The sequence below is a fragment of the Erigeron canadensis genome, chromosome 2 (genome assembly GCF_010389155.1).
Source record: "Erigeron canadensis isolate Cc75 chromosome 2, C_canadensis_v1, whole genome shotgun sequence".
NCBI classification, from domain to species: Eukaryota; Viridiplantae; Streptophyta; class Magnoliopsida; order Asterales; family Asteraceae; genus Erigeron; species Erigeron canadensis.
In genome coordinates this window covers 24,778,609-24,791,141 of record NC_057762.1, presented here as the reverse complement: position 1 = coordinate 24,791,141, position 12,533 = coordinate 24,778,609, and the positions used below count along the sequence as shown (strand labels likewise).

Genomic DNA, 12,533 nt, shown 5'->3' with positions numbered 1-12,533 from the left:
ACAATCTTAACTAAAAAAGAAATCTGCTAACCCGATTACCTTTTTCTCATCCGATCATACATTTTAACAACAATTTTGTCTTTTACAACGATAATTTATAAATCATCATATTTTTCAAAATATGTTAGCATTAGTAACAAAATTATCTATATCTATAACTTCTTATAAAAGCAAACTAAATATTCTATTTTTGGAATTTCTTAAAACATTTATAGCATACATTTTTTATATACTAAATTATTTTTATTAACTTTTTAAATCACATGATTTATTTTACATTAATTATCTATTTTACTCGTCACCGTTGTCACTACAAGTCGTCACCGCTACCAACGATACGCCGCCACATTGCGCGGTTATTTCGAATATAAACTTAATAAAACCACGAGTCAAATTTTAAAAATTTTAGTTTGATTTTCATAGATGATCACGAAACACTCACTCCATTTGCCAGTGACACTCACTCACTACACAAACCTCATTTTTTTCACACTTTAAAATTAAAACCCTCTTTTCTGTCACTCTCACCCAGAAAACCCTCCCCTCCACCCTTACCAACAAACCGCTCATCTCACCAAAAAAATCAACTATTTCTTGTAAGTATAATATATATAAAATATAATATCTAGAAACTATCATTCTGCATTTTCTTTTAGGTTTTAGGGTTTAGATGGATTGTCTTGGTATAACCATTTTCAAAAACTTTGAAATGAAATGAAATGAGATTATCATTTTAGCACAATTTTGTAATTTAAAAAAAAAAAAATTATTTCTCTTTCTTTTTTACATTTTTTTTCTTCCTATTTTACTGTAATCAGTTTAGGGTTTTTGTGTTAGTTGTAGCTTTATATATGGTGATATTTTCATCTTTTTTTTTTGTTCTGTATTTTTTTTTTAGGGTTTCTTGTTTGTTTTTGAAGGATTTTAGTGTTTGTTTTTTTTGGGTTTTTTTAGTGTGTTTGTGTGTGAGTCTTTATTTGATTTTTATTTTATTAATGTTGGGCTTTAGATATAGTATATGCTTGGTTTTTTTTATTTAGTTATATATATGTAAACATTATCACTATGAGTTGTTCAAATGCCTTGGATATAGACTTATATAAACTTGCATGTTTGGTACAACGATTTTGTGACGCTAAATCGTTTGTAAAACAGATTTTGCGTTTTAAAATAATCCATATTTTAATTTCTCAAGAAAATAGCACCAGATAATCATTTTTCCCTATGGTTTGCCACACACTATTTTATGATTATCTCCGTATTGCTTTTTGACAATGTGCCAGTTAGATAATCTTCACCGACATGCAATTTGAGACACCCTTTAGTTATGTGATGATTTTGTGGGGGAGTACATAGATATTTTGGAACTTAAAATATGCTTGTCATGTTAACTTTCTTTTTTACGGTTTTGTTAAGTATCAGCTGAAAGTTATTATATAAGACTTGTTCAGGAGTTTAATAACTTATACTTCAGAAATTACTTGACTATCAGTTAGAATACTTGTGCTTTTGAATTTCATCAAATCTTGTGTTTTGCACTAGTTATCTTGAATTTATTCCTTTGCGTATCTATTGCTTCCAGATAATATGGAAGAAGCAGGACCGAGCTCCAAGGAGAAGCCTACAAATGGTTCTGTACAACTCGACTTAGATGAGGAATTTGATGACGATGATATGATGGATGCACCATCGTTGAAGGATCTCGATGCAGTCACTTTGAAGACCTTTACTAAAAAGGCATTAACGGCTTTTTTTAGACACTATGGTCTTATAAGTCACCAGATCAACTCCTTTAACGACTTCATCAAAGTCGGTATTCAGGATGTTTTTGACTCCATTGGTGAGATCATTGTTGAACCGGGGTATGATCCTTCAAAAAAGGGTGATAATGAGTGGCGATTTGCTTCGATTAGGTTTGGGAATGTGACTCTTGAGCGCCCTAGGTTTTGGACAGGAGAGAAATTTTCTGCTGATAGTGGTAAAGATTACCTTGAGTTCTTGCCCAGACATGCACGTCTTCAGAACATGACCTACTCGTCTCGCATGAAAGTTCATATTACTAAGCAGGTATTAAAATAGTACGGATTTCCATGTATTGCTTTGACTTCTCTCATATGAACAACAAAAGTCTGCTTCTTAGTTCCAACGGATCTATATCTTCCTGCTCATGCATATACTATGGTTATGTAACCATCTAATTTAGTGCATTGAATATTTTAATGCTGCTAGATATATCTGATTAAAGATATGAAAATTTTGACCCATTTACTTATGAAAGAATTGTTTCGGCTATGTTTAATGTCTGACATATCTTAGCTTAAAAGAAATGGATCAAATCAGGTCTTAAGACGGCTAAAGTCAATTATTGATGCATAACTTTCTAATCATTTTATTCGGGAAAACAGATCATTATTCAAGTTATAATAATTGTAATCATATAACTTGCAATTTTTTGTAGTGTAATTATGCAAAAAAAGGTTTCAGACTTTCAGTCAATTCAACCTGACTATAAAAGTTATCAGTTCAACTCAAGCTTTTTATATCCAACCAGCTACATATATGCAAGTATTACTGATTTACCATCTTAGTCCCCTATGCCACTCGATCTAATGTTTAAGCATTGGTTAAAAGCGATTATCTGATGCAGTAGGCTTGTCCGTGTGGATTTGATATATGAATTTGTGGTTGTGATATATCATTTAGGTGTATACTCAAGAGCTGGTTCGAAGCGACAAGTTTAAAACTGGGAAAGAGAAGTTTCTTGATAAGAAAATCTTAGATACTGAGGAGAGGGAAGTGCATATTGGGAGAATTCCTGTGATGGTTAATTCTGACTCGTGTTGGATGAGTGGAGCCGAGAAAGATGACTGTGATTATGATCAAGGAGGCTATTTCATTATTAAGGGAGCTGAGAAGGTACACCATATGCTTTTCTTCCAGCCTTGTTTGTAGCTCACTTGTATTATAATTCACTTCACAATAAACTAACGTTTCATGCCATAGTCGAACAGATTTGCTGCAACTTTGCGTTAGCCAAATGTCGTTGAGTTCACTCTTTCCTGCAGTTTTGCCCTGAGATCCCAATTTCTATGTTTTGAATTATTTTTTTTACAAAAAAATAATTTATCGCAAACATATCTGATTAATGTGGTGTCAACTTTTCTGTTCATATGTGTCCATTACACATCTATGAATTTCTCACTAATGATCCTTTTGTAATAGACAAAGTACAGTCATATTGAATTATTTTTCTTAAGGTGAATATGTTTTGTAAGCTAACCACATACCTGGTAGATATTTGCAACAATTCATTTGCTTTTAGGCTTTTAGAGTGATAGTTTGTAATTATTTTTTTTTTTTGGCAGACCTTCATTGCTCAAGAGCAGCTTACATTGAATAGAGTTTCTTTGGCGAGCAGTCCAAATTGGCGTGTGCAGTACACGGATATTTGGAAGAGGAAGAGGGTTTATGTAAAGCTTGTTGATACTCCTAAAATTGGAGATATAGGAGGAGGAGGAGCACACGTGATAACTGGTTATATTCTGAGTTTGATGGATATACCAATATGGATTCTGTTTTTCGCTCTTGGGGTATCGTCAGATAAAGAAGTGGTCGACATGATTGGTGCAGACATCGAGGATGGAACTATTGTGAATATTTTGATTGCGTCAATTCACAATGCAGATGAGTTATGCGCAGAGTTCCGTAGAGGGAAAAATTCACTAATTCATATCGAGAAGCTTCTGAAAAACAGCAGATTTCCACCCACCGAGTCTGTTACAGAGTGTATTGATAAGTATCTGTTTCCAAATATTACTGGATTTGGTAGAAAAGCGCGATATCTTGGTTATATGGTGAAGTGTCTCTTGGAAGGTTTTACGGGCCGCAGAAAAGTCGATAATAGAGATGATTTCAGGAACAGGAGGTTGGAGTTGGCTGGTGAGTTGCTTGAAAGAGAGCTAAGAAATCATCTCAGACATGCTGTGAAGAAAATGACGAAGACCATGCAACGGGATCTATATCCTGATCGAAACGTTCACCCTATGGAGCACTATCTAGATGCTGCCATTATTACAAATGGGCTTTCTCGGGCCTTTTCAACAGGTTCTTGGTCACATCCCTTCAAATCCATGGAGAAGACAAATGGTGTTGTGGCTATGCTTAGGAGGGCAAATCCTTTGCAAATGATTGCTGATATGAGGAAAACACGCCATCATGTTAATTATGCCGGGAAGGTTGGAGATGCAAGATACCCGTAAGTTTTTCAAGTTTGATCTCCTGTTCCTTTTCACAGCATAATTTCTTTATCACTTAAGGTGGCCATTTCGAACCATTTACCAGACAGGGTTAGCTCGGTTATGTTTTTCATTAGACGAGTAAAACACTAAAACTGCAAGTTAGCTGAAAAGGAATTGGTTGAACGGGGTCAGAAGTTACCTAAATTATTCTGTTAATGCATTTAACGTACTAAATTTCTTGTTCATAAAACTAGATTATTTCTGTAATGCTCTTCTTTTGCAATCATATTTAGCAAACACATTAGTATAGTAAAATCTACATAAAATGTTTCAGAGTTTTTTGATTCGTATCAAGTTACCTGTTGTGCCCATACACAACCTGCTTGACTCACCCAATTTGCCTCCTCTATAAGATGCTTTATGGTTTAATATATAAAAATAATTAGTTGGTAACGTACTAGATGTCTTTTCATTTGTTGAATATTGTAGGTTATAACTTCTGTACCTTCTTTAAGATTTAGCCAGTAGCCAATATGACTTAGTACTTGTTCCATGAATCCCTGCTTCATTTTGTGTCACATAATAGTACCTCAATCTGCTGCACAGAGCATCCATTATCTTTAAAACAAAGCCTTCCACTATTTTAATGTATTTGGTCCATCCAATTGAAGATCACATATATAAACATAAAAACAACAATGCCGTACAACGAGTTGTGCAATTTTATGGAGCTAGTTATTAGTTTCTTTAAACAAGAGCGAGTGTCAGGGATATATCAAGTAGGCATACATGGTGGTATTATTGTTTTTGTATGATCATAATAACTCAGTGAAGTACAATATATTTGTCTAATTACCATGAATAAATTGATCGTTATATTTAACCATTACAAAAGTTACATATACTATAATGGATGCAGTAAATTCTAACCAAATTTTTCCCATATCATAACATGAAACGTTATAAGTTTTGGCCTCGCAAAATATTCTGTGCTTCTTTGCCTTCTCCCATTTTTTGTAGTTTCTTTTTTGTTTATTCGGTATACTTTAAACAATAATCTTTTGCTTGGTGGTTGTAGGCACCCTTCTCACTGGGGAAAGCTGTGTTATCTTTCTACCCCTGATGGAGAACATTGTGGGTTGATAAAAAATTTGGCTGGCACAGCTCTCGTGTCAACTACAGTCCGGGAACAACTATCTGACATATTGATAGCCTGTGGGATGGAGCAATTGGCACAAGATACCAAAATGTCACTTACTGGCTTGGATAAAATCTTTGTTAATGGTGATTGGGTGGGAACATGCAAAAATTCTGCCTCATTTGTGGCTGAGTTTAGGCACAAGCGACGCACAAAGGAAGTGCCCCAGATGGTCAGTCTTTCTTACATATTCCTGGCTTTTTGGTTGCATATTTACACTTGTCCAAATAGAGGTGGCAAAATGGTTGGTGGTATAGGTTGAGTAACGGGTCAAGGCACTCAGGTTGTCACAGATTGTTTTTACTACATATGGAAATGCATGGGGTTCACTTGCAAACATTATTCTCTCATTCATGGTTTATAAATAGTTAATGCTTTAAATATGTTTTAAAACAACTATGTTATTGCGATAATGATTCAAGCTCTAAGTGAAACGATATACAAATTGGGACTTTCACCTGGTTGTCCTGTTAGCTATCTTTTGTATCACCTGTAATAATATATATATATATATATATATTTCAATATAGCTTAGGATTTGATTTATCATTAAAAGATTCCTAAATTTGTTTCAGGTTGAAATTAAAAGAGATACTAAGAATAAAGAAGTGCGCATTTTTTGTGATGCTGGAAGGATTTTGCGCCCGCTTTTAGTTGTTAAAAACTTGCACAAAATCAAACATCTAAAAGGGGGACGATACTCGTTTCAAGATCTTTTAGATAATGGAGTTGTAGAACTAATCGGAACGGAAGAGGAAGAAGATTGCTGCACAGCATGGGACATGAAATATCTTTTTCTAGAAAGTAAAGATCATAACCCTGAAAAATACACACATTGTGAACTTGACATGTCATGCATGTTAGGTTTAAGCTGTGGCATTATTCCCTTTGCTAATCATGATCATGCCAAAAGGGTCCTCATGCAGTCTCAGAAACACAGTCAGCAAGCAATGGGGTACTCGTGCACAAACCCTGACATCAGAGTCGATACTCTTTCTCACCAGTTATTTTACCCACAGAGGCCTCTTTTCAAGACCATACTGTCTGATTGTCTTGAAAAAGCTGGTCAACTTCATGGTCAAAGTCAAAAGGGTATGATCCCTAGACCTGAGTTCTATAATGGACAGTGTGCTATTGTGGCTGTTAATGTACATCTTGGTTACAACCAAGAGGACTCATTGGTTATGAATCGTGCTTCACTTGACCGTGGCATGTTCCGCTCAGAACATATTCGAAGTTATAAGGCAGAAGTTAATAATAAGGAAGCTTTGGGGCTGAAGATCAAGAATGATGATGCTGTGAATTTTGGGAAGATACAAAGTAAGATTGGAAGGGTTGATAGTTTGGATGATGATGGTTTTCCATTTATTGGTGCCAATTTGCAGAGTGGTGATATAGTGATTGGGAAATCTACAGAATCGGGGGCTGATCATAGTGTGAAATTGAAACACACTGAAAGAGGGATGGTTCAAAAGGTAGTATTATCGGCAAATGATGAAGGGCAGAACTTTGCCGTTGTATCTCTAAGACAGGTAGTTTGCTTTGTTTAATGCACTTTAGCAATACTGCCTACCCAACCTGCCTTATTGAGACTATTCAAGACCTGGTGCTTGTTCCATGGTTGTTTTTCAAAATGGTTGTAAAATGTCTTTATCTAGTAGCGATGGCAATTTCAACTGATTTACTTGTGAACGTTTTCCATTTAGTATTTTCTCTCCAACAGCTCAAATAGGTTAAATTGATATCAGCTAACAATGAAATTTGGTGTTAGGCTTTCCAAAGTGTTTTCAGTACCGACAACATCCAGCCTGATTTTCCTTAATTGTTTTTGTAATTAATTTACACTTGTTTTAAAGGGTCGAAAAGTTTTTGCAGGTCAACTATCTGATCTTATAATTTTAGTCTTGATGTCTGTAATATGTATCTTTTCTTGTTCTTGCTAAGGCTGTGGTGTGTTGGTTTTAGGTACGTACACCATGCCTTGGTGACAAGTTTTCAAGCATGCATGGGCAAAAGGGGGTTTTGGGTTATCTGGAGAGTCAAGAAAACTGCCCTTTTACTGTACAAGGAATAGTTCCAGATATTGTTATAAACCCACATGCCTTTCCATCAAGACAAACTCCCGGGCAGATGCTGGAATCTGCTTTGAGCAAGGGAATCGCGTTAGGAGGTTCACAAAGATATGCAACCCCTTTCTCTTCTTTATCTGTTGATGCTATAACAGACCAGCTTCACAGGTAACTAACCTCTTTTTATTATTCGTACTGAGTTCATCTTCTAAGGTAAATCTTGATTATCTTTCCAATTTCTGAGTTTTAACATAGATTTGCTTTTGCTACAAATTATAGTAATATAAATTGTTATTTAGTATCTCTTTTGCAAAGTGCAATCTAGTTAGGAATTTGTCATAAATGGTAGATAATATGTTGAACTTGAAATTGAAAATGTTCTCTTTTGACCTCTACAGTCAATAGTCATAACTATCCTGTGTACATTTTCTAGTCGAGTCTCATTTCCTTGACCTCTGTCGTAAACTCGTAATTGTGGCCACCTAAAAGGTTAACGGCCGATCTGGTCAATTGGATCGAAAGTTGCCCAAAATATTCATTGAACTTTTGTTCTGCCCTTTTCAACCCATTTCTTTAAGTTAGATGCCATGTAATAATATACAGTATATATTTTCAAAATCACATACTTTACTTTTAGTTTGCTATAACAATATAATTTTGAACCTCAGGGCCGGATTTTCAAGATGGGGAAATGAGAGATTATACGATGGCCGGACTGGTGAAATGATCAAATCCCTGGTTTTCATGGGACCGACATTCTACCAGAGGCTGACCCACATGGCTGAAGACAAGGTCAAATTTCGAAACACGGGTCCTGTACATCCTCTCACCCGACAACCAGTGGTAGACAGGAAACGATTTGGTGGGATCAAGTTCGGGGAAATGGAACGTGACTGTCTCATAGCTCATGGAGCCTCTGCTAATCTACACGAGCGTCTATTCACTCTCAGTGACTCCTCAGAGATGCATGTCTGCAGAAGGTGCAAGAGGATGGCGAATGTGATCCAGAGATCTGTCCCTGGGGGCCAAAAGATCCGTGGGCCCTTTTGCCGGGTATGTGACTCGGTGGAAGAGGTCATTAAGGTAAGTGTGCCTTATGGTGCTAAGCTACTTGGTCAGGAGCTGTTCAGTATGGGCATATCTCTGAAGTTTGACACTGAGTTATGTTAGATTTGATTTAGTTTGGTATGATGAAATTCAGTTTAGCTTTTAGGATCATGTGAATTGGTTAAATAGGAATGACTTCAACTAGGTAAACTTTCTAAGAGCAAGGATGTTATGTTGTGATTTGCACTCTGCTAGTTGTACCTGCTCTTGGTTGACGTGAACATTGTTTCTTTTGGTATGCAAATTTGTGTAGTTTTTGGTGGATGCCTACTGATTTGTTTTGTGTTTATCGTAAACGTAGGGTGAGTGTTTAGTTTGAAAAAAGAATAACTGTGGAGATACAGTTACTGTTCTGTTACGATCACTCTTATGGATGTTCATATACTTGATCTCTCATTACCAACTTGTAGGTATCGTTAACTTGTTGCAGATGTTCCTATTGTGAAAAAGGAAGCGCAATGGAGGTATATGCAATTTTAACCCACTTGGGCATATAGTTTATTTGATATTATATTTTGGTTGATGAATGCTTAGTTTGAGCTCTCAAGTTGGGTTTACGATGCTGGCATAGAAACGAAGAAGATAATGGTTTTTTAAGTCTTTGGTTTCAGTTAATGTAAACTGGAAGTGCATTTTGTTTGACAACTTTAATTTCAAAACAGAATATGCAACTAAGTTTGTACACGATGCATAGTTGTACCTCATGCATTAAAACTTGTAAAAAGCATGTTGTTTTTTAGTCCTGACTACCGAGTATATAGGTAAATTTTTGGTAGCGTATGCTTTTCAAGTTTATTTCAAATCCACAGTTGCATAAATCAATGCATAATTGGTTCTTTAAACTCTTTTACTTCAATTCATTTGTGTTTCGATAAAATCTAGTACTAGAATGACGAAAACTTAAATTCCGCCTCAAAAAAGAAATATTTGGGTTGAAACTGTCGTTTATCGTTCGGAACTTGCAACCACGTGCTTAGATGTTTAGGCTAATAACAATTTGTTCAGAACAATAGCTAGATAGAGGGCATATCGTTGTAGATCATGTACGGATGGTTTTTATCTTATGTCAAATAAACCATTTTGCATTGTATGACAATATGACATAACTTTTCTATACAAACACACAAATGATGACAAATTGCTTGGAAAATTGCTCCATTCTTAAATCATCTACTCCATACATGGAGTATGGGCTAAAGTTGCTCTTTTTGTATCTTTTGGAAGTAAATTGCTATGATATTATTGTATGCAGGCCAACTTCAAAAGACGAGTATTATTCAATTTCTCAAATTCAAGCAATGCTTATGAGGCAAAGTTGAGTCGTTGTTACCAATCTATCTTTTTGACAAAGTTATCCTTGTCTAACTACCGCAGAAGTGTTCTAGTGGTATGGTGTCTTAGTAATCTCACATGAGGTCAAATTCGGTGGTAATAAAAGGGTTTGAAACCGGTCACAGAAATATCAATTATGTAACATGCATCAAAAAATTTTTTCTTCTCAAGGAACCTAAACATAAAAAACTTCATCCTCAATGATAATTGATATCTGATCCTGATCTTCCTTGTAATATATTGCCTTAAAACATTTTGTCAGGTATATCGATATACGTCAATAGTTTGAACATTTATACGTCAATACATCATAGAAATACAACATTATTAGATGTACATAACAAGTGCCTCTATTTTTAACCTATAAACGGTTGTTACATTATTGCCCAAAATGACAGTCAAGATTTTAGTCAAGTTTGTACAACAATGCATTAATGGCGGCATGGTACACTATCATTTGTAGTTATTAATTGTACTATCAATTACCACATGGCTCGAAAACGCACAAATGCTTGCAACAATAAGCTTCATAACTACGAATTTACCACTACAATTTTATCACTAAAAGGATAGTTACTCAATGCGAAGACGGTATGTCGGTAGGGTAAATCAGATAGAACCGTTTAATCCGGGTATCATATTGGTATCAACATTCACAAACCACTAAACACATGTTTTGGTTAAATTGTACCCCGCTATTTGGATGTTTTTGCCGATTACTCTTACAATCAAAATGTAAAAGGTTCATCGCATATTTTCACAGTTAAATAAACGTTCGCCTTGAAGCTATTATGATTAAAACGGCTTACTAGTTATATGAATATGTTGTAATTATAACTTCTAATGTGAATTTAATCCATTTTTATATAACTTCATAAGGTATTCAATGTCTACTCTAGAAAGTAGGATTAACCATTAATTCAAAGATTATTACAACTCCTTAATTATCAATTTCACAAGTTAAACACAATAACCATTCTAAGCATCAGCAGTGGCGCGTGTAGCTCGGGTCTTCAACCACTCAACCACATCACCAAACACAGCTTCCACGTCATCATCCGCTTCACCAATTAGCTGATGCCACATCCCCGGGTATATCTTCATCGTCTTATCTTTACTAGCGGCGCGTCGATACAAATCCTCCACGCACGCTGGGTCACACACAACATCGTCACCACCATGTATAATCAAAAACGGCACGTCCACCTCCTCAAACTTCCCTTGCACCTCGCGACATATCCGTAACAGCTCCTGCGCTGTCGACGCGCGTGGACGCGCCACTGATCTCCTCGGACTCGCCATTGCAAGCTTCCGCTTCCACTCTACCTTAAAGGAAACTTCGGGTATGGAACCGCGCGTGGGAACCACGCGCCACGTTGGAATCACTGCAGCGACAACAGACAAAAAATGCTCCAGCGGCCACGGTGGTTTGAACTTGTCGCTGATCCCGCACATCGCCCCGTTGAGTATCAACCCATCGTACGGCTTTCCCGCGTCACGTCGGAGCGTGATCAGTAACGCAATCGCCCCACCAAGCGACTCCGAATACAAAAACGACGGCAACGACGGCGCGTTCGTACCATCAGGAAGCGCGTGAGAGTCCTGCGACGGCGCGTGTTTCTCACGAAAATCGTTAAAGAACAAAATACAGTCATCCACAACATGGGTAATGTCCGGAATGTGATATTGAAGGCCATCAGAAAATCCATGGCCTTGATGATCAATAGCACAAACCGCGAAACCGGCTTTGGCGAGATGAACAGAGGTTAACTGAATAAACCAACTAGACTCGCCGGTGTAGCCATGGACGGCGCAGATGATGCCAATGATTTTGGTGGGTGGAAGTGGGGTCCATGATTGTGTGAAGAGTTTGAGGCCTCTTGGGTTAGTAATGTATTGGGTGGTGTGAGTGATGTTGTGACGCGCGTAGAATTGGTCAGGAGTGAGAGTGCCAAAAGGGCTTGTTTCATTAGCTTCTGCAATTGGATGTACCATTTCTTTCTTTCCTTTTTTTATTTTTTTAAATTATAATTATAATTATTGTATGTATTGTATTTTGGGATGGATAGTGAGAAGATGTATGGTGGGTTGAATTGAATTATATAGAAGTGTGTGTGGGGTAGGAGTGAGGTGAGAAGAGCGTTGGTTGCAACTACATACGTATACAATTATTAACTAAGAAGTTGAAGATAGTAATGATAGATTGATAGGTACGGATGAATATTTGACCGGAAAATTAGAAATTTAATCCAGACTCGTTTGAACTTGACCAGCTCCAATATGATCTGTATGATAGGATAATGGGTCGGGTTATGAGTTTAATTTTTTTTATACAGTTAGGTTTTGAGTTGGATTGGACCGGCTTTTGATATGTCATGAACAAATATCCTTTATGCTTAATAATCAAATTGAATCCGTCTAAACCTGAACAGAACCGACCCGTCCAATAGAGTAACAAATTAAGTCACAGGTTCGATTTTATTGTACCGTCGGATTTCAGGTGTACATGGGTAGGGTTAGATTTTGACTTATACTCATATTTATTGATGCTTATTAGAAAATGATATTCATATTTATTGATGCTTATTA

At 36.4% G+C, this 12,533-nt stretch overlaps 2 protein-coding genes across 2 annotated transcripts; one reads left to right on the top strand and one right to left on the bottom strand.

Moving 5' to 3' along the window:
• Nucleotides 1-455: 455 nt before the first annotated feature.
• Nucleotides 456-8,876, top strand: LOC122587019 (DNA-directed RNA polymerases IV and V subunit 2-like). The gene is made up of 8 exons (XM_043759079.1): nucleotides 456-596; nucleotides 1,583-2,067; nucleotides 2,704-2,916; nucleotides 3,366-4,255; nucleotides 5,317-5,608; nucleotides 6,012-6,968; nucleotides 7,402-7,673; nucleotides 8,174-8,876. The coding sequence occupies exons 2-8, from the start codon at nucleotides 1,588-1,590 to the stop codon at nucleotides 8,673-8,675; spliced, it is 3,606 nt and encodes a 1,201-aa protein (XP_043615014.1). The 5' UTR covers nucleotides 456-596; nucleotides 1,583-1,587; the 3' UTR covers nucleotides 8,676-8,876.
• Nucleotides 8,877-10,824: 1,948 nt separating this feature from the next.
• LOC122587662 (caffeoylshikimate esterase-like) lies at nucleotides 10,825-12,016 on the bottom strand. Its single transcript, XM_043759831.1, has one exon. The coding sequence runs from the start codon at nucleotides 11,937-11,939 to the stop codon at nucleotides 10,923-10,925; it is 1,017 nt and encodes a 338-aa protein (XP_043615766.1). The 5' UTR covers nucleotides 11,940-12,016; the 3' UTR covers nucleotides 10,825-10,922.
• Between the last annotated feature and the right edge of the window lie 517 nt (nucleotides 12,017-12,533).

Bases quoted from the DNA above. Each gene is read 5' to 3' on its own strand.
- LOC122587019 (XM_043759079.1), top strand. From the start codon at position 1,588: ATGGAAGAAGCAGGACCGAGCTCCAAGGAGAAGCCTACAAATGGTTCT. The intron at 2,068-2,703 runs GTATTAAAATAG...TATATCATTTAG, and splicing joins AAGTTCATATTACTAAGCAG to GTGTATACTCAAGAGCTGGT. The intron at 2,917-3,365 runs GTACACCATATG...TTTTTTTGGCAG, and splicing joins TTATTAAGGGAGCTGAGAAG to ACCTTCATTGCTCAAGAGCA.
- LOC122587662 (XM_043759831.1), bottom strand. From the start codon at position 11,939: ATGGTACATCCAATTGCAGAAGCTAATGAAACAAGCCCTTTTGGCACT.